The 26,626-nt window shown below is 33.3% G+C and overlaps 1 protein-coding gene across 5 annotated transcripts in view; it reads left to right on the forward strand.

Moving 5' to 3' along the window:
* Positions 1-26,626, forward strand: part of LOC114335421 (microtubule-associated protein 1B) — a 90,003-nt gene that overhangs the window by 15,030 nt on the left and 48,347 nt on the right. For 3 of the 5 annotated variants that reach the window (XM_028285657.2, XM_028285661.2, XM_028285656.2), the window contains one exon: positions 26,273-26,583. In XM_028285657.2, coding sequence (XP_028141458.2) covers positions 26,273-26,583 — 311 coding nt within the window. Of the gene's footprint in view, positions 1-16,840; positions 17,116-26,272; positions 26,584-26,626 lie in introns of all 5 variants that reach the window. The other 2 variants (XM_028285658.2, XM_050657253.1) reach the window with 1 other exon arrangement.

The raw sequence follows: 26,626 nt of genomic DNA on the forward strand, positions 1-26,626 counted from the left end.
TTGTTTTCAGAGTTCACAAATATGAGCACCTTCGTCTTCATCCTTAACATATGCGCAGAAACTATGAGCCCATCCATGGCAGACAATACACACTACCCATCCTTCAGTTGACTGCAAATATAAGTATCCACAGTAGATGCAACCACAACCTTCATCATCTTCTGATGAGTCAGTGTCCATCTCGTTTTCTTCTTTAGTTTTCTTTGATTTTTTTATTAGTTTCAGTTTTAGTCAGATTCTTCTTACAAAGTTTTAATGCTGTAAAATAGTTGCACTTTAGGAGAGAGGGGGCAAGCTGGATAATATCCCGTCTTGCTCCGACCGCTTTGCCCCAACAGACATCATTTCAAATAAAATTAGTAATTTCTAACGCAAAAGCTATAAAACGGTTCGCAGCACGCAATATTAAAATTCAGTAACATATCCACGATACACAGAACCGGTATGCCGATTGTCGTCGCTAAATTTGGTGCGGCCGCGCAGCACGTCACGTGGGAACCTAATAGATATTTGCTTATTGTTTGGATGCATTATTTCGTATGTGGTGGCGTTGAAAGTGAATAAATTGAGGCGGTTTTAAAATATTAAGCTGTCAACGATTGAAGTAATTCTATATCATTTTAGTTACAAATTGTTGTTTATTAGCATAACTGTGTATTCTTAAAACTATTATAGGTAATATAACATATTAGTTTTATAGTAATTTGTTAAAACCGAGACTATAATGCCATTTGAGATGATATGCATGTGCAGAACACGAACATACATATATTAGAATGAGGGATATTAACAGAAAAATAAGTTTTAAAAACTGCCACAGAGCACTTGACAAAAAGATATCTAAATTTTCTAATTTTAAAAAATGATTGTAATTATAGATACTAATTCTAATATTATTAATAAAACTTTTCCCGCCAATTTGTTTTTTTATTAATATACATAATATGTATTATACATAATATTATACTATACATAATATGTATTATACATAATATTATACTATACATAATATGTATTAATATATATAATTGATTTAAAGTTAAACCAGGTTAGGAATCTAAAAATTTAAAGTGCGAACATTTTATACATACATATACAGAGTGGGCCAAAGAAAACAGTCCACCTCGATATTTGGCAGTATTTATTTTGGCAGCATTTTTACGGTACATACATCTGTCATTTGTCAAGCCCCTCCTTTCCATTTCCTCCACCCCTTATTTTTAAATAGGGAACCCGGGTCGTGTGCTACCTCATTTGAAAGGTCAAAAGGTATTCAATTCTCTTTTCAGTAATATTAACATTGACATAATTATTTATACAGGGTGTCCAAGAAAAATTATTTTGAATAAAATTAAATGACACAAAAAGAAGAATGTATGTTTAAATCAAAGAATATTTAAATCAAAATACATTCTACTACTGACAGAAAACAGAGAAAAATGTTTATTTGACAAATAAATATTGTTTTTCGCTTAAATTCAATATTCAACCTACCAAGAGGCAGATGGGTGGCAGCTTGAATATTGAAATTAAGCGAAGAGTAATGTTTATTTATCAAAAAACATTTTTTTCTGTTTTGTGACAGCAGTAGAATGTATTTTGAATTAAATAAATTACATACATTCTTCTTTTTGTGTCAATTAATTTAATAAAAATATTTTTTTCTTGAACACCCTGTATAAATAATTATATTGATGTTTATATTACTGAATAGAGAATCGAGTAACCTTTTAAATGAGTTAACACACGACCCCTATTCCCTTTTTAAAAATAAGGGGTGGGGGAAGTGGAAGGGAGGGGGTTGACAAATGACAATTGTATGTACCGTAAAAATGTGTCCCACTTAGATCAAAAATCGACCTGTTTCGTCATTTCCTTAATATCTAATAAATACTGCCAAATATCGAGGTGGACTGTTTTCTTTGGCCCACTCTGTATATGTATGTATAAAATGTTCGCGCTTTAAATTTTTAGATTCCTAACCTGGTTTAACTTAAAATAAACTTTTTTCTATTTTGTAAATAAAATTTGAAAGTCATCAAGTAATTGGTTCTAAGTACTTCATCTAAAACTTAAAATTTCTTAATTTATTTGTGGTTAAGTTTTTATTTTTAGTTAAATATTTTTCAACAATTTAGAATAACAGTAAGTAGACACAATTTTATGTGAAACATTTTTACAGACCCAGAACCAGAAGTAAAGTGAATGTTTATATTATTTCTTTTTTATTTTTTTAATATACTATGGTAAATGTATATTACACAACAGATACCTAAAATCTTTATTTTTCAATGGAAATTCATGTTTAAATTAAATGCATATTGGAAAATGACAGTAAAAAGAATATAAAATACAATTTCTTATTTAAAAAGCGATGATATGTACAAATTTTAAAATTCGAACAATATGACCGCTTCATTTAGCATTGCCAGATGAAAATTAAGGTTCTCATATGACGTCACGCGTTCGTTTTCCATGCGTGCGAACATACCGGTTCTCTGTGTACCGTGTAACATATCTATCATATTTGAATGAAAAACGTGATAAAACTTGCTTACTCATCTTATAACACTTCTATAAATATCACCAAAATTTTTAACAAAACGGATTTTATGTCTGTAAAGAAGCACACTAGGTGATCAAAAGTTTCTTTCTAATGACTGAAGTGAGCCAACCCACGTTCGTTCGAATGGCGCTATTGCCGATATTATGACGACTGTAAGTTATGCACACCGATGCATTTCCCGTCCTGCCCCGAGCCTCGTTTTGCCCCGGTCTCCCCTACTATATGAAGTGATTTGTTTTGTTTTTTTGCTTTTCTGTTAGCAGAGGTTTTTCTTTCCCATAAAACATTACAAGCAATGAAAAAATTACTCCTTCAATAAAAAATTACGATTCTACCTTAAAAAAATTGAGTACTGCAACACTCCCTTGATACATTTTTTATTGTTTGTGCGTTCCATTGTGTTGTGATAACTCATAACAGTTAGCCATTCGTGACACTCTAGGTATATAAGAATTAAGGCCAACATTGATTCTCCTAAATGGATGATGAAATACGTTAACTGATCTGGTGTTTCTAATTGGAACTGCTAACAAAATTGTGGAAATCAGTGAAGGACAGTCAATCATGCTATTAATTAGTTTAAAAAATATTTTTAGATCTGCCTGATCCATCCTCACTTTCAAATTAGACAGGGAAAATGTATCTTGTAATAATGCAAAATCATATGAAAACTCATTTACACGAGGTATTTATATAGGAATATGTATCGCGTATTTATATAGGAAAATGTATCTTGTAATAATGCAAAATCATATGAAAACTCATTTACACTAGGTACCTAAGGAACTTTCTCTGCACCTGCTCAATTTTGTGAATGTGTGAAGTATAATGGGGGCTCCAAATTAAAGAACAATATTCCAACAAAGGCCTGACAAGACTACAGTACAGCAATCTAATAGCATTAATACTCTATCCAAGCATCCTAAGTGCTCTAGAAACTATGATGTCATTGTGATTGACAAAAGAGAGTGTGGAGTCCATTGTGACTCCTTCTTCTTCTTAAAGTGCCTATCCGTTCCGGATGTTGGCGATCATCATGGCTATCTTGACTTTGTTTACCGCAGCGCGGAACAGTTCAGTGGTAGTGGTGTTATACCACTTTCGTAAATTTTGAAGCCAGGAAATGCGTCTTTTTCCCGGTCCTCTTACCATTTACCTTCCCTTATAGAATCAGTTGGAGAAGGCCGTAACGTTCTTGATTTCTCATTACATGTCCTGTGACGTGTCCTGTGTTCTTGTGACTCCAAGGTTCCTAATAGATGAGACTTGGGACAATGGTGTCCCTTTAATACTGTATTCAAAATTAATTTTATTAAGTTTTTTAGTAAAAGTTATTGAGTTGCACTTAGTGATGTTTAGATCCATGGCGTTGATCTCACACCACTCATCAAGTCTGGCCAGATCTGACAGTCTCACACCACTCATCAAGTTTAAGACAGTCCTCTGGGGAGGAAACTTTAAGGTAGCATTTCAGGTCATCTGCAAAACACAAGAATTCAGCAAATCTAAAACAGTCCGAAATATCATTGACAATACAAATAATAAGGGTCCCACCTGGGACCCTTGCGGTACTCCAGAGGGATTGGAAATATTTTTAGACATGTAAATAAATAAATAAATAAATAGTTTATCTACGGCCAAAATACCATTTACAAAAATACCACATATCACAATAGGTATAGGTAGTATCACAATCATAAATACATATTAAAATATAGAACAATATCACTATATAAAGACTGAAAAATCAAAAATATATACATATATATATATATATATATATATATATATATATATATATACATACATACATACATATATACACATATACATACATATATACACACATATATTAAATACAATTTAGCATTTTTTTTTAAATTTTTTCTTAAAACTAGGCAATGAACAGTCAAAAAAGTCAATATCGATATTATTGGCCCCCTTAGACATTCTTCCAATTGCTTTGTTCTGTGCATAATTGGTGCAATGAAAGTCTACAAAAAATAGTTCTTTACTACGAGTATTACATTGAGGAACTCTATATTTTATCTTCTCAAGAAGTGTTGAGCAATCAACCAATCCATTAGCAATCTTATATAAGAAAACTAAATCAAGAAATGATCTTCTATTTTCCAGTGATGATAAATCTAATAAGTTGAGAATTTCACTATAATTGATGTTTTCAGATGGTATATTTAGTTTATATGCAATGAATCTTAGAAATTTTTTTTGGACTTTCTCTATATTATCGATGTGGCATCTGTAGTAGGGTGTCCATATGCAGCTTGAATATTCTAATATTGATCTAACTAATGCACAATAGACAGATTTAAGACAATTTATATTATTAAAATCAGAAAGACTACGTTTTACAAAACCAAGCATCTTCAAAGCTCTATTAACAACAAACTCAAAGTGCTTAGTAAAACTCAAAGATGAGTCAAAAATAATGCCTAAATCTTTAATGGATGTTAAAATTTCTAAGTTTCTGTTGTCAATCGAATAGTTAAAGAGTGTAGGTTATAAGATGCTGTGATATCTCATTATTTTACATTTATCAATATTTAAATTCAGTTTATTGTCACAACACCACCTGAAAAAATTATCAAGATTCTCTTGTATTAGAAGACAGTCATTTATATCTTTAACTACCCTAAATATCTTTAAATCATCAGCATACAGTAATATTTTACAATCGGAAAAACAGTTTAAAACATCGTTGACAAAACAATTAAAAAGCATTGGAGAGAGATGACTTCCTTGAGGAACTCCTGATAAGACTTTAATTTCTGATGATAAGCAATCATGAATTTTGACAAATTGTCTTCTATTTGTTAAGTAACTTTCAAGCCATGATAATAATGATCCATGAATTCCTAATGCAGATAATTTTTAACTAATATATCCTTATTCAACCTGTCAAATGCCTTGGAGAAATCGGTGTAGATCACATCAACCTGCCACCGGCTCTCCAAGGCCTCTACAATGAATTCCTCCAATACAAGTAGGTTTGTAGATGTAGATCTACCTGACATAAAACCATGTTGTTCATTTATTAGTATGGATTTTATTTTTGGATATAATTTTTCAGTTATTAACATTTCAAAGATTTTAGCAAAAATAGAGATTTTTGAAACTGCTCTGTAGTTCTCAATAGATTTCTTATCGTTATTTTTGTGTATCGGGGTAACCTAACTATATTTCCATTTATCAGGAAAAACACCTTGAGACAACGACAAATTAAAAACTTTACATAAAACCTGAGAAAGGATGAATCTACAATTATAAACAAATATGGGTGAAATATTATCAGGGCCGCATTTTACATTAAGGTTTATTTTTTCTATGCTATTATATACATCTACTTCACTAATATCACAACTATTAATATCGACATAATTATTATATAGAAATGATTTTGCTGTATCTAAACTAGAATTCGAAATTGTATATGCAGAGGCAAAAAAACTTCCAAAATAGTTACAAATTTGTTGAGCATCATCCGTTGAAATATCGCCATAATTCATAGTACCAGGTAATTCATAATGATTCCGTTTACTATTTACAAATTTCCAAAATTCCTTTTTATTTGACACAATCCCTTCTAGATCCCTAACATATACATTATAGCTATTTACTGATTGAGTTTTACATTCTTTTCTAAGATTTGAAAAAATTTTATAATCTTCAGGTAATTTTGTTAACTTATATTTTTTGTGAGCTTGTTTTTTAGAAAAAATAAGTTCTTTCAATTCGGGTGAGTACCATTTTGGAAATTTGCGGTTTTTACATCTATGTTTTGGTATAAAAACGTCTATAGCATAATGTAATATTTCATATAACATGTTTATAGCTTTATTAATATTATTACTCATAAAAATATCATCCCAATTAAAAGAACTTAAAAATTCATTCACTTGGATATAATTAGCATTTCTAAAATCAGTATAAACATAGTCAAATTTTAGCAAAGATATCTTATCAAGATTTAGATCAAAAATTAAGGCTGGATGATGTCTGTCACATTTAACAATTGGTACGGTCTTGGCTCGTGTTTTTATATTTTCAACATTTGTGAAAATCAAATCAAGGTAGTTACCGAGATAATTAGGTATAGTATTTACTTGAAAAAAATGTAAGTAAGCAAAAAGGTCAGATATGCATTCAACTTTATCCGTTAACATACCAATAGCTCTAGAACCAAATTCATCACTTTCCCATCTTATCTTTGATAGATTAAAGTCACCAGATAAAAATACTGACGAGAAATTCTGACTTGCCAATATTTCTTCCACTGATCTTGCATAGTCTTCATAAATTACTTACTTACTTTCCGTGTCCGGAACACCAACAACTTTAAATTCTGTATTTCCAATGGTTGGCCACATAGATGGCCCTGTCATTTGCTATAATTAAGTCTTGTTCTGTGCAGGTCTCTCTCATCTCTGTGCATGATAGTAGATGCCGGCTGGTCTGAACCGCGCCACAGTCGCAGGTATCGTCCTCCTGGTATCCCCATTTTTTCAGGTTACTAGCACAACGTGAAACGCCGCTTCTTAGTCTGTTTAGCGCTTTCCAAGTCGGATACGGTAAATTGTGTCCAGCAGCCATTTCCTCCGAGGGAGGAAAATGTGTCGCAGTAGTTGACGCTTGCCATAGGTGTATTCGGCGCGTCTCTGGCGCTTCGGGGATGGATCTTGATGAGATCTTAGTCTGCTTGGCTGAGTTTGGTGGTCATATAAGGGGTGTCTTCGGTCCGTCTCCTGCTTTTTCCGTTCTACCTCTGACGTGACCTTTCTCCTGATTGGTGGTGGAGCAATTCCAGCAATGGGGTATACCTCTTCGATAGGTGTCGGTTTCAGGCAACCCGATATTATACGGACCGTTTCATTTAGAGCCACGTCGACGTTCTTTGCGTGAGCAGAGTTTGCCCATACTGGTGCTCCAAACTCCGCGGCCGAAAAACATAATGCCAAGGCAGAAGTGCGGAGAGTGTGTGGTTGTGCTCCCCATTTTGTATTAGTTAGCTTGCGGATGATATTATTTCTGGCACTTACTTTCTTCTTAACATCTTGACAGTGGTATCGGTAAGACAGAGTTCTATCCAGACGGACGCCAAGGTATTTTGGCGTCTTGTTGTGTTCCAGCATCTGACCACGCCATTCCACCTCCAGCGACCTTCGGGCATGCTTGTTTCTCAGGTGGAAAGCACATACCTGGGTTTTTGTGGGATTGGGTTTCAGATGGTTTTTATCATAGTATAGAGCTAAGTCTCCCAGGGCATCTGTCAGCTTCACTTCGACTTCATTGAAGGTTCTTCCCTGAGCTGCCACCGCTGTATCATCAGCGTAAATAAATTGCCTTGTTTGTTGGTGTATGGGTTGGTCGTTGGTGTATATGTTGTATAGAAACGGCGCGAGGACACTTCCCTGTGGTAGCCCATTTTTTTGGTCCCTCCACCGACTGTTCTTGGACTGGAGCGTTACGTAGAAGCGTCTATTCTGGAGGAGACATTTCACTAACCTTGTTAGTCGGAAGTCCTTTGTAGTTTCGTAGAGTTTTGCGAGTAGCCGTTGATGGTTAACTGTATCATAGGCGGCAGTTAGGTCTATGAACGCTACTCCTGTTATTTCCTTCCGTTCAAAACCATCTTCAATATGTTGGGTGAGATTAAGAATTTGACTGCAGCAGCACTTTCCGGGTCTGAATCCTGCTTGTTCTGGAATAATTTTAGTCTCCACATATTCTGCGATCCGGTTCAGTATCATTCTTTCAAAGGCCTTGAAAAGGTGGCACAAGAGAGATACAGGTCTAAAACTCTTTGTATCCGCCGGATCCTTCCCTGGTTTTAAGAGGGCTACCACTCTAGCTTTTCTCCAGATTTTGGGGATTTGTAATGTACGGATGCAGCAATTCATCATTTTTACGAGCCACTCTACGGTTTTTAGTCCAAAGTTCTTTATTTGCTCTGTTCGTATGTCGTCCAGGCCAGCCGATTTATTATCTTTCATTTGATGGATCGCGCCTCTCATCTCCTCTAGACAAAAAGAGGTACCTAGAACATCTCTTTCTTCGTCGATATTCCGTTGAGCTCTCACCTTGTTCTTTCTTGATGTCGTCTTACCGTTCATTAGAAGATGATGGGCTATCTGATCGGGTGTGACTTCTGTCATGTTGACTGCCGGAGCAGCGGGATCGTTGCCAAGATTCCGAATCAGCTTCCAGGCACGTCTGCTGTTTTGTTTCATGTCCAGACTCGTGACCAGCTTGCACCACCTTTCCGTTCTGTTGGCGGATATCGCATGTAACATTTCCTCCCCAGCCTGTATTGTCGCTTCCGAGAAAGGGTCTTCTTCATATAGCTGTTCGTATCTTTTAAGTAGGGGTTTAGATTCTTCATTGAGCCCCGCTATGTACTCAGTTCGACAACCTCTAGGGATAAATTTCCGTGATACTTGCTTTACGATTTCTACAAATTTATCGTATGAATCAGGGCAAGGTTCTAGCTGGGAAACTTCTTGATCCAATGTTTCAGAGAATTTTTCCCATTTTGCTTTAGTAAAGTTGAACCTTCTCTTGAAAGGAACAATTTCGTATCTGATTGCCGCGTTGGAAAGACAAATTATTGGTCTGTGCTGTGTCTTTGGGAGAGCGCTTCCAACGATTTTTGTCACCTGGTCTCCAATTCTGTCGCTGACAAATATATTGTCTGGGTTGTAACCTCTGCGCCATCTTCCGCTGTTGAACGACGCAGGCTGCTTTGGATCGTGAATAAGTTTTAGGTTCATGCTTTCAGCCCATTTTTCTAGTTCTTCGCCATTGGAATCTGTTTCGTTGTAACCCCACGCGACACTGTGACAGTTGAAGTCACCCAGTACGAATTTGATTTGCTGTGATTGAAAGTTATTCGGTTCCTCAAAAGCAAAGTCAGCGTTTGGTGGTTTGTACATTGACGTTACTGTACAGGAGTTTATCTCCACTGTGAGGATCTCGATGTCATTTTGATCTGTTAGAGATGTGGATGCTACGTCGATATCTGGTCTGACGAAGACTGCGCTACCATATTGGTCGTGTGGTCTCTCCAGTATGAGCTTCATACCCCGAATCCTTGGTCTGCGGCTTGCAGTACCTCTATGGGTTTCTTGAACCAGTAGAACATCGACACCATGTTCTCTGCACATATTAGACAATAGGTCTTCTTTATCTGCTGATAGTCCTTCAATATTAATTGAGGTCGTCATCAAAAATGGCCTTGATAAAGACCGTTTTGATTTTGATTGCATCTGTGTTGTTGGTGCACCGGTGTTGAAAGGATTAGCCGACATTACTCGTTTCCAGGGGACGCCCGATTGTATTCACAAGTGATCACAATCTACGTGGAGGCTCCTTTCATGTCCCCCAATTTCATAAATTTCCAATGACGCATCTGGAGGAATGTAGACACACCCAAAAAGAATTTTCTTAGTAGCACATATGATTTGTACAAAAACATTTTCTATATTTGATATAGTAGATTTTAAAACTGAAGATTGTAGTGTTTTCTTAACTGCAATTAGTGATCCACCCAATCGTTGAGCATTGCTTGTTTCTTTTGAACGATCACATCGATAAATAACGTAATCGTCAATGTTTAGTTCCTTATCATGGATTTCAGAATGTAAAGATGTTTCTGTTAGGAGTATAACATCAAGTTCATCTGATATTATTGATGATGAGAATTCTCTTAGTTTCGTACGTATTCCACGTACATTTTGATAGTAAATGCTAAGGGAGTTTTTGTTATTTCTCTTATGTGGATTCAATTTTCTTGAGGACCTACCTCCAGTGATTGCGGTAGTGTCCTCTTTTTCGTTAAAAACTTCGATATTAGTGTTCCATTTGGCCAAATTTCTTTTCGCCAAGCCTTTTTGAAGTTTTCTTGCTTAATGGTTACCTTCGTGGATGCGTATAAATGTGGGTGTTTTGATGGATGTATCTCACATTCTACTTCTGGGAAATTTGCTGCTAACATCTCTTTCAAATCTTCTGGTTTTGTGCGAGGATCTAATTTCGTAACATGTAATGAAATGTATTTAGGGACACCTTGAATATTCGTGTTGTTATCATTTCGTCCTACTACAAAATTTCTTTTTCTTTTACTACGAACTTCTTCCCATTCATTTTTTGTATTATCTTTTGCGATATATTGTAATTCTTCCATTACACTGCTGGTTTGTGCATTTAGAATTGCAGCATTAACCAATTTTGGATCTATAGGGCTTTTCATCGATTGTCATTTGTTTCGAGCTTCTGTCATGTGTCACATAATATTAATATATCTACGTCATACGTCTTTGGTTTGTATCATTGTTATATACCAATAACGTACGACGTAGATATATTAGTATTATGTGACACATGACAGAAGCTCGAAACAAATGACTGTGAATGAAAAGCCCTATTATTTGTTTATTTTGGTTCATCTGATAGTTTGATGTTTGACTGCTGACAGTTGACTTAATCATTGACTTATTTTGGTTATTGGTGGCTGTACTAGCAGACGTATTACTGGTTGCAGCATTGATATTTTTGTTAATTCGATTTAATGGTGCTGTGTTGCTATCTTCTCCAGTGTGACGTGGTTGAAGCACAGGTTGAAAGTTACTTTTTACTGTTGAAGTTGATGGTGTTGGGAGAGAGAGATGGGAGATTGAGATTCCATTTTTTGCTTCTTCAGCGACTTTTAATTTATCTTCTTGCATCTTTATTAATACTTTTTGTATATTTACTGTATATTCTAGATCTTCTAATAGCTTTTTAGTTAAACTATATTCCCGTTGTTGACATTCTATCTCTTTTTTAAGTAAATTCACTTCACTAATATCCAATGTTTTTAAGGTTATAGGACAGTCAATGCATTCGTCACAAACCCATAAAATATTAGGATTTTCGTTAATAATTTTACTCCAGGCATCTTTAACTGACACGCACATTAAGTGATACTTTAACCCGCATTTGTCGCACTTTATTGCTTTTGAATTCACAATAAAATTATCAGAGCACTTTAAACATGTACTCACACTTTCCGCCATCTTGACTAATGTCAAGATGATGTAATTATTTACCTTTACAGTTTGACATCTTTCAGTTAGATAACCCCCTAGCCATTCCAATAATGTTCCCTGAATACCAGCAGTTTCTAGTTTGTTGAGCAAGATTTTGTGATTTACCCTGTCGAATGCATTGGAAAAGTCTGTGTAGATCGCATGAACCTCCCCGCCCCCATCCAAGACGTCCGAAAGATAGTTAGCAAAAGTAATTAAATTTAATTTTGCGGATTTTTCGCTAAGAAACCCAAACTGCTCTTCTATTACAGTCAAACTTAATTTTGATCTTAAATAAGCCGCTACTATTTTCTCGAATAATTTTGGAATGGAATTAAGACTGCATACTGGTCTATAGCTGGATATATCAGCTCTGTTACCAGACTTATAGATAGGCGTAAGAAAACTCGCTTTCCAGAAATCTGGAAAGATACCTGAAGCAAGAGATTTATTGAATATCACATGGAATTGACGTGAAAGAACAAAACTACAAGATTTCGGAACTGAAGGAGGGATGCCATCTGGACCTGGTCCCTTCGTTATGTCAATATTAGCCATCTCCTCATAAATGGTTGATATAGGGATATTATAATCAGAGATAGTATATGATTAAATGAGGGTTTACTTTGCGGATTGATATTTTTGTCAGTGTAAACTGACTGAAAATATTCTGCAAAAAGATCAGGCAGATCAGGTCCCAGCTGACATTCTTTATCGTTAAAGAACAACAAAGGTGGTAATTCATTTCCAATTCGCTTGCTCTTAACAAAGTTCTAGAACTGTTTTATATTTCTTTGATCTGTTAAAGAAAATTCAGATTTTTCAATGAACTGTAGGTAGCACAATTGAGATAAGTGTTTACACTCAGCTCGAAGTATGCTATAATCAACATAATCACCTCTTAACCCTGAATTTTTAAATCTTTTGTGAGCCTGTTTTTTCTGGATTGTCAGCTGCTTCAACTCTGGGGTAAACCATAATGGAAATTTTCTTTTAGATACTTTTTTTTGAGGAATTACAGCATGAACAAAAAAGTACAGAATATCATAAAAAATGTTTACCATATTATTGACTGAGTGATTTAATAATAATTCATCCCATATAATTTGACTTAAACAGTCGTTTAAGAGAGTCAAATCAGCTGATTTAAAATCATAATAAAATATATCATTCTGAGGACTGCTTTCATTTGTGTGATTCTTATTGTTCTTAATCTGAATGTTCAATGGAGGATGATATCTATCAGCTGGTACCAATGGGTCGTCACTCAATGTAACAGAAGTATTTTCATTAGTGGATAGTATCAGAATCCAGGATTCTATCAGTGTTGTTGGGGACTTCATTCACCTGATATAAGTTGTGAAATGCACAAGAGTCTGCTATTAGGGTGACCACATCACTTGTATGATTCCGTTCACCAACCTCCACCACCGGTACTGAACAGAAATCTTCGGTTGACCAAGTGCAATATGGCATATTAAAATCACCACAAAGCCATACAGATTCTTCATGATTTTCCATAATACAATCTACCGTGGTAATGAAGTTCTGGTACTTGCTTAATGGAGAATGTGGTGGAATATAGACAGCAGCAATTATGATCGTATCCAAACCTGTTCCTATTTTAACAAATAATTGCTCAATACCATCTGGGGAGTCTAACATGGAACTTGTAAGATCTTTAATACTGCTATCAGCACATCACCTCCTCTTAACAAATTACTTGTATTTTGGCTTCTATCACATCTGTAAATGTTATACTCAAATAACCCCAACTCACTGTCACTAATATCGTTGGTCAACCATGTCTCAGTTAATATAATAATAGAGTAACAATTTGCAGTAACACTTGATTGAAGAACATTTAGTTTAGTTCTAAGACCTCGCACATTTTGGTAAAAAACATCAATATTATCTTTCGGGTGATACTTAGATTTATTTGTACCAATGAAAGGCCCTACCTCGAGTATTTTGCTTGCACTATACATGGAACTCGATTCTGATATCTAATGACTACATTCTCTCCATTATCTTTGCGTGTCTTTAATTCCGCTTGCACAGACTTATATTTCTCTCTTTCTTTGGAGGTTAAGTAAAATTTAACAAATACCTTCTTTCCTTTGAGTTTGTAACCATTTTTAATAAAGTTTTCCACATCACTTGGAGAATCAAGTATCACTTTTAATGCTCGATTTTCGTTTTTGTTTGGCTTACCCATTCTCCAGGCCTTCACTATGTTAGGTGGATTTTCCAACAATATTTCAAAAACTTTTCTGGTTTCCTCTAAATCATTTCCCTCTGGTACGTTAAATAACATGATGTTATTGACGCGTTTTTGACGCTCCTGCAGCTCCCCAATTATGTCAGTCTCTGTAAAGCTTTGAGGTGGATTGTTTGCAGTTACCAAATTGTCACCTGATGTTGGCTGTATGGCTGAAATCGTGGGTGCAGGGGGTGCCTTTTTAAGAGTATCAATCTCCCGGCGAAGCTCTTCAACAGCATGTATTAATTCTGGGACCATTTTAAAGCCTTTCTCGCAGTCAAGGCAAAAAAATTTGAGTTGACGCGTACCTTTCAGTTCCATAACTTTAATCTCCGAGGCATTAAGACCAGAGCATGGCTTTTTGTGAAAGAATCTACTACAGCTGTCACAAGCAATATATAGGGCTTTTCATTCACAGTCATTTGTTTCGAGCTTCTGTCATGTGTCACATAATATTAATATATCTACGTCATACGTTATTGGTATATACTATATACCAATGATGCAAACAAGATACAAACCATAGACGTACGATGTAGATATATTAATATTAGGTGACAGATGACAGAAGCTCGAAACAAATGACAATCGATGAAAAGCCCTATTCATTAGATGACAAATCCAATTGGCACTCACTACATTTTAAAACAGACATTATAGATTAGAATTTGGGAAACTGGTTATTTTTGAACAAATTACTATAAATTCAAGTTCACTAACAATTGTGTAACTTGAATGCAACATACACAATACATAAAAGCACTTATGGGCAATATAAAGACCCTAATTATAAAAAAGTTTGCTTTTGAAAATTAAAAACATGTGTTCTATTTGAGGTTAGATTCTTCTTATGATGTATTGTTGATCTCATTCTTTAATTCAATAAGTAAGTTTGTGAAGGTGAATGTTTTCAATAAATTTTCTTTTGAGCAAACATTTAGTTGTTCGCACTGTTATGTGTAACAAAAACACATACTTTTCATAATTAATTTCATGTAATATGTTACCACGGGCGCCCATATAAAGATTTTTAGGGGGGCCAGACGTGAAGATGTTTCACACTATATTTTGTATACTTTTGATGACCATATATAGTTTAAAGCACCCGAAAAGCTAGGGGGCCACGGCCCCCCTCTGCCCATGGGTATGGGCGCCCATGTACCTATGTTATATGTCTTAACTGCTAATATATTCTTATTGTAACACAGAGTTAACCATTTTCTATGTCTAAATAAAGTTTCTAAAGCTATGATTTATTTTTACTATCTTTGTTGGGATTCTATAACTTGCCAGTGTTTTGAAATTACTAATGAACATCAAAAAAATAAAATCCTTTAAATCAGTTTGTGATAAAATTTAAAAATATTCCAAGTATCCTATTGGTACTTTATTTAACTTTAGTGTAGTGTTTGCTTCATCCAATTATGACTATGTATTTAATTATTTTAATCTGGAATTATCGTTATTACTGTCCTCTCAAAATAAACAAATTCTTGTTTATCACCTACAATGATCTATTTTATTTTCTCATTCCTTCAGTTATCATATTATAGTTAACTAGTTATGGGAAACTCTGTATATTCTACTACATACTATTAATACTAAAAAATTTTAGTTTTGATTTGTAACTACAACAAAACTGTATGTTTAACTGAAGTTTAATGTTCTTGTTGTTTTTCTTGACTTTTCTTTTTTAAAACGTTTTTATATACTTAACTTGTTCTTTGTCTGTCTTTTTGTCGCTGTGTCCGAAAAATCTTGTAATCGATTTTAAACATACTTGACAGATACTACATGACAGTGTAATATTCAGCAGCTTTTACATGAATACATTGAGTTTTATTTTGAATTTTAAGCTATTTTAAATGTAAATATGTAATGCAATGACATTTAGATCCCGTTAGTACAACAGCCTTAGTTAAAGTACGTTAGTCAACAGCGGATGTAGCTCAGTGGTAGAGCATTCGACTGCAGATCGAGAGGTAGCCGGTTCAAGCTAGGGTGTTCCCTATTTTTTTGATTTTACTTTAATTAGCATATTAATATTTCATATTTTATTAAGTTAATATAGAATATTAGCTATATTAAGGTATTGTCCTTTTATTTTTATAAGGTAACAAATGATAGGAAAAAGGGTAAGTCCGTGATAATACACATTTATGACATTTATTCTAACATGACATTTTAGTTAAATCTGACAGTTGTCACATTTTATTTCCAATTTGGAATAAAAACAAATCAAATGTGTTTCTTGCATTTATAAAATGGTATTTTCTTTGATTTGTATAGTCTTATAAATTATACAGATTATATTTGTAATATTATTATCTAATTAAAAAAAATTATTTGTTTATTATGGCGCCATCTATCGACAACTAGAATAACTAGAAGAAATGATATAAAAATGTCACCGACGAAATGTAATCACCGACGTGTCTTTTTTTCTGTCACATACAATTTAATGCGTTAGAAAGAAATCGAAAAACTGTGGCGCACTGAAAGATGATCATGAGAAAAATACTGTATATCACAATTATTAATATTCTTTGGAAACATGTTTCTTTAATTTTTTACAATTTTAAACATTTTCTTTGATTTATATGAGTTTAAAATCGATTACAAAATTCTTTCATGGCATAGGAATTGAAACAACAAAATAGTTTATAATTTTATTTGTGTCGTATAAATAATAAAAACGTGGTGTATTATAAAAAAATCTTTTTTATTAAAGTTTAAGTTATTATAGAAGTTTTTCAACAAGTGTATATAAGTTAGAAAAAATCAGTTATAACTGGATTAAAATTTACTTTGGTGTTGCATGTATTTCATACTGCTTTTGTTAATTTTTGTGTTTGTGGGGTAAACATTTCATTTAACTTTACAATTACACTGGAGATAACCTACTTTGAAATCTATTCATTTTCGCAGCAAGATGAGGCTAAAAAAATCCAAAATTCGCCATGTCAAACAGCAAATGCTAGACAAACTAAAGTTAAGTAAGCCTGCAGTGTATGATCCTGAGTTTAAAAAAACAGTTGTCTCATTTGCTGAAAAGAAAGGAAATAAGGAAGCTAGAAGGCTGTATGGAGTGCCTGAATACAATATTAGAAGGTGGAGGGGAAAGACTAGACTTCATTCGCAGGCACCTGAAATACCTGAAATTGTTCCTAAAATAGTACCAAAGCGGGAAGTTGATACGTTAGGTATATACATTTTGTGGTAAAAATTGTTTTTTACAATAAATCAATTAAATATTTATTAGGTATATTACTCTGTTAGTTGTAGATTTTTTTTATTTGTTTTAAAATACCATTTTTTATAACGTGTGATCCAAAATTATTGTCACCATAGGTGGCTCTGAACGACAGAGATAACTATACAGTGCATGTCTATTCTTAATTCAGATATACTTCAACTTTGCAGTGTACGTCAACTTATTAAGAAAAGTTAGGTTATGTGTAGAGATGATAGTGGTGGATATATACAGCATCTTGTTTGATTTTATTTATTATTGTTACTTATAATTTTGTTAATTCTTTTTATTTTTTATTAAAGTTCTGTGTTAAAGGTTTTGACTGATTTTTTATGTTTTATAATGTTAATCAAAATTAAATGATAAACCAGTGATATAAATTCAGAGTAAAACAAGACATACGTAATTTTTTGCACGGCTAGGTTTGATCCCAATAATTGTGGATCGCTCGTTATCATAGTAAGAAAGATTAAGCATTTTTATTAAACAAACATGTTAAGAAGAGTTTTAGTCTAATGACTATCAACTCCTAGTGGGTTTATTACTAATAACTAAACTAAATATAGACACTTATTTTCTAAATGGTAAGTCAAGAGGAGTTCTAATGTTAAGTCTATTTAGTTGTGTGGAGTTGTCCAATAAAGTCACTGCAAATTCGTTAATGTGCCTTTTCAGTCGTTTAAAATATTTATCACTGCATTTGACGATCATTTGCTTCACTGTCTCGATCTTCAAGTCCCTGTAAATGTCTACGTTTGGAATGAGCCATGGTGCATTTGTGATGGCACGAAGAACCTTAGATTGAAATTGCTCAAGTATTGCTAGGTTGCTGTCTGCTGCAGTTCCCCACAGTTCAATCCCGTATGTCCAGATGGTCCAGAATGATTGCTTTATACACTAATATTTTGTTAGATAAAGATAAGGTGGATCTACGGCCCAGTAACCAGTAGTGTTTTTTGAATGTCATTCCTAATCGCTTCCTTTTCACCCGGGTGTGTGTTCTCCATTTTAGCCAGTTGTCAAGGTGTAATCCAAGATATTTTACAGTATCATTTTTAGGAATGTTCTTGTTATTCATTAGGATATTCGGTGTTTCTTTGTGACATTTAGTGAATACTATGTTTACTGATTTTGCTTCATTGATCTTTATCTTCCATTTCTTAGTAGTCAAGGCTGTATCGTCGCCCCCATTAGGTAAATTATTCCGATTCGATTTTTTTGCACAAACTTACTCAAAAAAGATCCTTATAACAAGTCCACAGGATACCAGGCGGTACCGTGGTCGAAAAATCGTTTAACCATTTTTTTTAACAAATTCACAAAAATAATTATTTTACTTCGAACAATTTTTTTAGATTTGGTCCATTCTGAGTCTGAGCAACCTGTGATTTTTCTCTAAAATTGATTGTTGTCGAGTTATACGCAATTTAAAATTAGAAAAACGCGAAAATAGCCATTTTCAAGGCTTAATAACTCAGTTAAAAATTATTATTATGAAAGTCAGGAAGTGACCAAATCAAAGTTTAAAGTGCTCTCTACAAGATCCTGAAGAAATTTGTGTCATTATTGTATTATTAAGCGGTTATTTTTAATTATTAACAATGAGCGCTAAACGCGTATTAGGCGGCCGTCCATGGTGAGTGCGAAAGAGATGTACCATTCCAGCCGTCCAATGGTGAATCTCACTCGCACTCACATTGACAGCCGCTTCAATGCGCTCCTAGCGCTCATTGTTAATAATTTAAAATAACAGCTTAGTAATAAAATAATGACAAAAAATTCTCCAAGATCTTGTAGGGAGGGCTTTAAACTTTGATTTTGTCACTTTCTGACTTTCATAATAGACCAGTAAGGATCTGCGAAAAAACGTCTATTTTTGGATGTGCGAGGTGGCATTCGGATTTTTTCAGATAAAGTTAGGTGACACCTTCAGTAATAATAATTGACTTATGTTCCTTCTCAAATATGCCCGGAACATTAATAAAAAAATTAAAATATTTAAAAATTTCGAAAAGCATCGATTTTTTTCTGCTTTCTTTGCTTATAACTTTAAAACGATTCGTTTTGGAACAAAGTCGTAGAGAAATAAAATAAAGATAATTGAATTTTGTATGATATACGACTGGTAAAAAATGTCTTAAGGTATTACCTTTTCTGCAATATAGCAATAAATACAAAATAAGGGGGCAAAATAAGTCTGTTGTTATTCAATATTTTTTAACCACTTTGGTGGCACTTAGAACCTTAGTAATTCGCATAGGAAATCCTTTGTAACATACTTAAATCGTGAACCAAATTTCATTAAAATCGACGTAATAAATTTTGCATAATAAATTTGCAATCTAAATGTTTTTAAAAAAGTTCAAATTTTTTAAAATCTTTCTGAACAAAAAGTAGACCATTTAGAAGTTGGCTAATTTTTTTACATATAAATAGGTGCTCTACCTATCTAATACACTTTACAGAATTAAAATCGGATTATTTAAGGGGCCTCAGCAATGTTTTAAATTTATAAACAATTTTTTGGCTTATAAACAAATAGCTTTGTTTAATAATAAAAAAATTAATTTTTAGCAATGCAAATAATTAAAACCGGTATAATTTGACTTAAACTTTCAAATGCTGTCAGCAGAATTGCTATTTTATTTTTTAATCAAACGTTATTCGCGTTCAAAAATTGCAATTTCTCGATTTTTTGAAAGTTCTACCGCGTTTATCTCAAAAGCAAAACTTGGGTAAGTCCATCTAAATAAAGGAGCCCGTAGCACCCCCTCCTGGCCACGCCACAGCACTAATTTGTTTATAAGCCAAAAAATTGTTTATAACTTTAAAACATTGCTGAGGCTGCTTAAATAATCTGATTTCAATTATGTAAAGTGCATTAGCATTAGATAGGTGGAGTACTTCTTTATATGTAAAAAAATTGACAAATCTTTGTATGTTCTAGTTTTTGTTGTGCAAGATTTTAAAAAATTTTAATTTTTTAAAAAAAGTTTAGATTGCAAAATTATTATGCAAAATCTAGTAAGTCAATTTTAATGAAATTTGGTGTACGGTTTTAGCACATTACAAAAATTTTCTAAGCGAATTAGGAAGTTTCCAAGTGTAACCTAAGTGATGGAAAATCATTGAATAAAGACAGGCTTGTTTTGCCCCCTTATTTTATATTTATTGCTATTTTGAAGCAAGGGTGATAAATTAAGACATTTTTAACTAATCGCATCTGATAGAAAATTTGATTATCTTTGTTTTATTCCTATACCACTTTGTTCTAAAATGAATAGTTTTTAAGTTATTAGCAAAAAAAGTAGAAAAAAAAACGAAATTTTTTGAAATTTTTAAATATTTTATTTTTTTTATTAATGTTCCGGGCATATTTGAGAAGGAGCATAATTTAATTATTATTATTAACGAAGTTATCACCTAACTTTATCTGCCACCTAAAAACAGATCCTTACTGGTCTATAATAATAATTTTTAACAGAGTTATTAAGCCTTGAAAATGGTCATTTTCGCATTTTTCAAATTTTAAATCGCGTATAACTCGACAACAATCAATTTTAGAGAAAAATCACAAGAGACATTTTTTGCTTCGAATAACCCAAATCATCTAAAAAAATTTGTTTGCAGTGAAAAAATTGTTTTTGTGAATTTGTTTAAAGAAAATTGTTTAAACAATTTTTCCTGACACCCTTAGATTTGTTATAAGAACCTCTTTTTGAGTCTTCTTCAAGTGCCATCTCCGCGACGGAGGTCGGCAATCATCATAGCTATTCGGACCTTGGAGACGGAGCTCTGAAAAGTTCGTTTGATGTACATCCGTACCATTCTCTCAGGTTGCGCAGCCACGATATTCTGCGTCTCCCTATGCTTCTTTTTCCTTGAATCTTTCCCAGCATAATCAATGGGAGCAAGTTGTATCTCTCTCCACGTGTAATATGTCAGAGATATTCCAATTTTCTGGTTTTAATTGTATTTAAGACTTCCATTTCTTTATTCATATTTCTCAGAACCTCTTTGTTTGTGACGTGTTCTGTCCATGATATTTTTAGAATTCTTCTATATACCCACATCTCGAATGATTCCAGTTTTTTCATTGATGCCGCATTCAAGGTCCAAACTTCCATTCCGTAAAACAGTCGAGAAAACGTAGCACCTAGCCAACCTTATTCTTAGCTCTAACCTTAGATCTCTTGTGCAGAGCACTTTTCTCATTTTGTTAAAATTCGCTCTAGCCTTTTCTATTCTAATTTTAATCTACTGGAAGTAATCATTTGTGGAGTTGATCATTGTTCCAAGATATGCATATTGGTCTACTTATTCGACGTTGGTTCCGTTTATGAGGAGATTCTCGTTATTTGAGTTTTAGATATTCTCATAAATTTTGTCTTCTTGATGTTCATTGTTAAACCGTATTCTTGGCTATATGTCGCTATTCTGTTAACCAGTCTCTGAAGATCTTCAATATTTTCGGCTAAGACGACAGTGCCATCCGCATATCTAATATTGTTAATGGGAACTCCGTTCACCTTTATTCCAACTGTTTCACCCTTAAGAGCTTGTTTTAGGAGCTCTTCCGAGTAGGCATTAAAGAGAACTGGAGACAATACGCATCCCTGTCTCTTTTTGAGTAAGTTTGTGCAAAAAAATCGGATCGGAATAATTTACTTAACGGGGGCGACGATACAGCCTAGCTAGACCATAGCCCATATTCCAATTTGTATGTTTTGTTGCAATATTTCAGCTGCCTTTTTTGAAACAAAAGAGTACTTACGGAAACAGTTTTATGTTGCCTTACGGAAACATAAAAAAGTTGTACGCTCTTGGGCTGTACTAATATACAGGGTGTAACAAAAATACAGGTCATAAATTAAATCACATATTCTGGGACCAAAAATAGTTCGAATGAACCTAACTTACCTTAGTACAAATATGCACATAAAAAAAGTTATAGCCCTTTGAATTTACAAAATGAAAATCGATTTTTTCGAATATATCGAAAACTATTAGAGATTTTTTATTGAAAATAGATATGTGGCATTCTTACGGCAGGAGCATCTTAAAGAAAAATTATAGTGAAATTTGTGCTCCCCATAAAAATTTTATGGGGGTTTTGTTCCCTTAAACCCCCCCAAACTTTTCTGTACGTTCAAATTAAATTATTATTGTGGTACCATTAGTTACATTCAATGTTTTTAAAACTTTTTTGGCTTTTAGTATTTTTTCGATAACAAACAGTTTTTATCGAGTTGCGGCTTCTTTTTTAATATGTTTACATAAAAATTTTATGTGGGTTTTGTTCCTTTAAACCCCCCAAATGTTTGTGTACGCTCCAATTAAACTATTACTGCGATACCATTAGTTAAACAAAATGTTTTTAAAACTTTTTTGCCTCTTTGTATTTTTTCAAGAAGGCAACTTTTATCGAGATGTGGCTTCTTTTTTAATACGGTTCAAAATATACCTAAAAATGTAAATCATACATAAATTTTAAATAAACCCCCCAAATGTTTGTGTACGTTCCAATTAAACTTTTATTGCGGTACCATTAGTTAAACACAGTGTTTTTAAAGCTTTTTTGCCTCTTAGTATATTTCATATTATAAAAATGTAAATTATAGATTTTTCATATTATTACCAGGTCTCTATAATCGTACTTAACCATATACAAATATGTGGTGGATTTGACAAATATTTAAAATATCTCGATAAAAACTGAATTTTTGAAAAAGTACTAAGAGCCAAAAAAGTTTTAAAAATATTGTGTTTAAGTAATGGTACTACAATAACAATTTATTTGGAACGTACACAAAAGTTTGGGGGGTTTAAAGGAACTAAACCCCCATAAAATTTTTATAGGGTGTCCAAATTCCACTATAATTTTTTCTTAAGATGCTACTGTCATAAAAATGCCATATGTCCATTTTCAATAAAAAATCTTTAATAGTTTTCGATATATTGGAAAAAATCGATTTTCATTTTGTAACTTCAAAGGGTTGTAACTTTTTTTATATTCACATTTGTACTAAGGTAAGTTAGGTTCAATCAAACTATTTTTGGTCCCAGAATATGTGATTAAATTTATGACCTGTATTTTCGTTACACCCTGTATATTTGTGTTAATAGACATACTGTTTGCGTAATATCTTTCTTGGAGTGTCATTAGTAATTGAATATTGAAGTAAGGAATTTTAGAAAATATAATTGACGACGTTGATTTGAACAACGATCTGTTTTATAGGATATCGGAGTATAATTATGTCTTTAGAATCCACCTGTAAGGCAAGGCGCACATGAGACACATGCGACACAACCCACACAGGGTAGCACAAACAACACATTGCACGAAATTCATGAGCTGAGTCAGCTAAACGCATATTGTCACACAATATTAGTTCTTTTTGAATTTTAACTAACGAGCATGTACGCACGCACACAATGTCTGTGTTTCAAACACTGAGCGACGCATCTTTTTTTTGTGGGCATTCGTGGTGTACGCTGTGCAATATGCAAATGTGCAATGCTAGCCACATGCTACAGAAACGTGGCGTGTGCTGACCTGCGTGGGTTGTGTCGTATGTCTCAATCCTTGTCTAAGAGCCATACCTAGACGTTTTTTGGCATTTTGACCGAATAGTTATTAAATGCAACTACATCTTACCAGTGTAAAAATTAATGGAACTTTCTCGTACGTGAACTGGTCTCGCAAGGTTGATAATCAAGCTAATAAGGAAAATCAAGCTGAGAATGCGAGCATTATCATAACGAAAACTTTGTTTACAGCTAGCAACATCATTTCTGTATTACTATATATCTTATAATAATATAAGTCGAAAATTCGACAAAGTCAAAAAATAAGGTTTTTTGACTTTTAGGTCGGTTGTATCAGATTTTTGTTCGAGATATCGAACTGGCAATATAGACCAGTAAGGATCTGGGAAAAAACGTCTATTTTTGGATGTGAGAGGTGGCATTCGGATTTTTGCAGATAAAGTTAGGTGACACCTTCAGTAATAATAATTGACTTATGCTCCTTCTCAAATATGCCCGGAACATTAATAAAAAAATTAAAATATTTAAAAATTTCGAAAAACATCGATTTTTTTCTGATTTCTTTGCTTATAACTTTAAAACGATTCGTTTTGGAACAAAGTCGTAGAGAAATAAAATAAAGATAATTGAATTTTGTATGATATACGACTGGTAAAAAATGTCTTAGGTATTACCTATTCTGCAATATAGCAATAAATACAAAATAAGGGGGCAAAATAAGTCTGTTGTTATTCAATATTTTTTAACCACTTTGGTGGCACTTAGAACCTTAGTAATTCGTTTAGGAAATTCTTTGTAACATACTTAAATCGTGTACCAAATTTCATTAAAATCGACCTAATAAATTTTGCATAATAAATTTGCAATCTAAGTGTTTTTAAAAAAGTTTTTGGCTTATAAAAAAATTAATTTTTAGCAATGCAAATAATTAAAACCGGTATAATTTGACTTAAACTTTCAAATGCTGTCAGCAGAATTGCTATTTTATTTTTTAATCAAACGTTATTCGCGTTCAAAAATTGCAATTTCTCGATTTTTTGAAAGTTCCACCGCGTTTATCTCGAAAACTATGCATCCTACGAAAAAACTTGTAAGAACATTTTTTGCTTAGAATTACCCAAGAAATACAAAAAATGTTTTATTTGGCGAAAAATCGATTTTATGTAATTCCTCAAGTTCTTTGTTTATAACAATCTAATCGACATCCGGATCAACTGTTACCCAAAAAATTCGTGTTCTACGGGTCAAAATACATAAAAAACTTGGGTAAGTCCATCTAAATAAAGGAGCCCGTAGCACCCCCTCCTGGCCACAGCACTAATTTGTTTATAAGCCAAAAAATTGTTTATAACTTTAAAACATTGCTGAGGCTGCTTAAATAATCCGATTTCAATTCTGTAAAGTGCATTAGATAGGTGGAGTACTTCTGTATATGTAAAAAAATTGACAAATCGTTGTATGTTCTAGTTTTTGTTGTGCAAGATTTTAAAAAAATTTAATTTAAAAAAAAAAGTTTAGATTGCAAAATTATTATGCAAAATCTAGTAAGTCAATTTTAATGAAATTTGGTGTACGGTTTTAGCACATTACAAAAATTTTCTAAGCGAATTAGGAAGGTTCCAAGTGTAACCTAAGTGATGGAAAATCATTGAATAAGGACAGGCTTGTTTTGCCCCCTTATTTTATATTTATTGCTATTTTGAAGCAAGGGTGATAAATTAAGACATTTTTAACCAATCGCATCTGATATAAAATTTAATTATCTTTGTTTTATTCCTATAGGACTTTGTTCTAAAATGAATAGTTTTTAAGTTATAAGCAAAAAAACGAAATTTTTTGAAATTTTTAAATATTTTATTTTTTTTATTAATGTTCCGGGCATATATGTGAAGGAGCATAAATCAATTATTATTAACGAAGTTATCACCTAACTTTATCCGCAAAAATCTGAATGCCACCTCTCACACCCATCTAAAAACAGATCCTTACTGGTCTAATATGATATTCGTAATCTACATAAAAACACATTGAATTGATATAATATGTATCATATGCTATATAATATAATAATATAAGTCGATATAATAATACAAGTCGAAAAATTCGATTTTTCAATTTTGAGGTCGGTTATCTCGAAGATGGTTTGAGATATCGAAATGTCGTTTTCATATTTGGATTCAGGGGACAAGACTGCCATATTTGGATTAAGAGGACATACCTATTTGGATTCAAAGGAAAACTAAGTTTTCGTTGATAAAGTAGCCATTCTCATTACAGTTGAAGACCACGGGGGAAAAACAAGGAATGTCAATTTTTGTTTCAAATCAAAGTAATAATGTCATCTGACGGAGAAACTAGCAAAGTTTGTGATGCACAAGTTATCGGTAGTCAGTTGAAAGCTGACCATAAACTTTTATTATACTTTGTAAGAACCAGAAATGTCCGAATTAAACTTCAATTTTCTCAAATTCAACTTTGATGACATTCATTATTATTCCCCCGAGGTCTTCAATTAATCTCTTTAGTCCTATTTATTAAATTTAGGTAAATTGCAGATTCTATGCCCCTTCAGCAACGTCTTAAAGCTCCTGCAACATCAACTCCACCACCTGAATCACCTGAGCAAGTATTACAAAGTCAACCGCTCTCCCCTACCAAATTAAAAGTAACAAGACATGTCAAACCATCCGCCCCATCACCGGTTCAACTTCCACCGCCGCCACCAACTCCACCGATTGAAGAAGTTTGTCTTAGATGGAATAGCCATCACTCTAATATGCAGACCACTTTTCCCAGTTTGCTGCTTAGAGAACAGTATGTCGATGCCACCCTAGTAGCTGAAGGACAAACTCTGAAATGCCACAGGGTAAGAGAGTTTTTTCAATTTAAATTATTTTTAATACTGCTTT

This window comes from Diabrotica virgifera, chromosome 7 (genome assembly GCF_917563875.1).
Source record: "Diabrotica virgifera virgifera chromosome 7, PGI_DIABVI_V3a".
NCBI lineage: Eukaryota > Metazoa > Arthropoda > Insecta > Coleoptera > Chrysomelidae > Diabrotica > Diabrotica virgifera.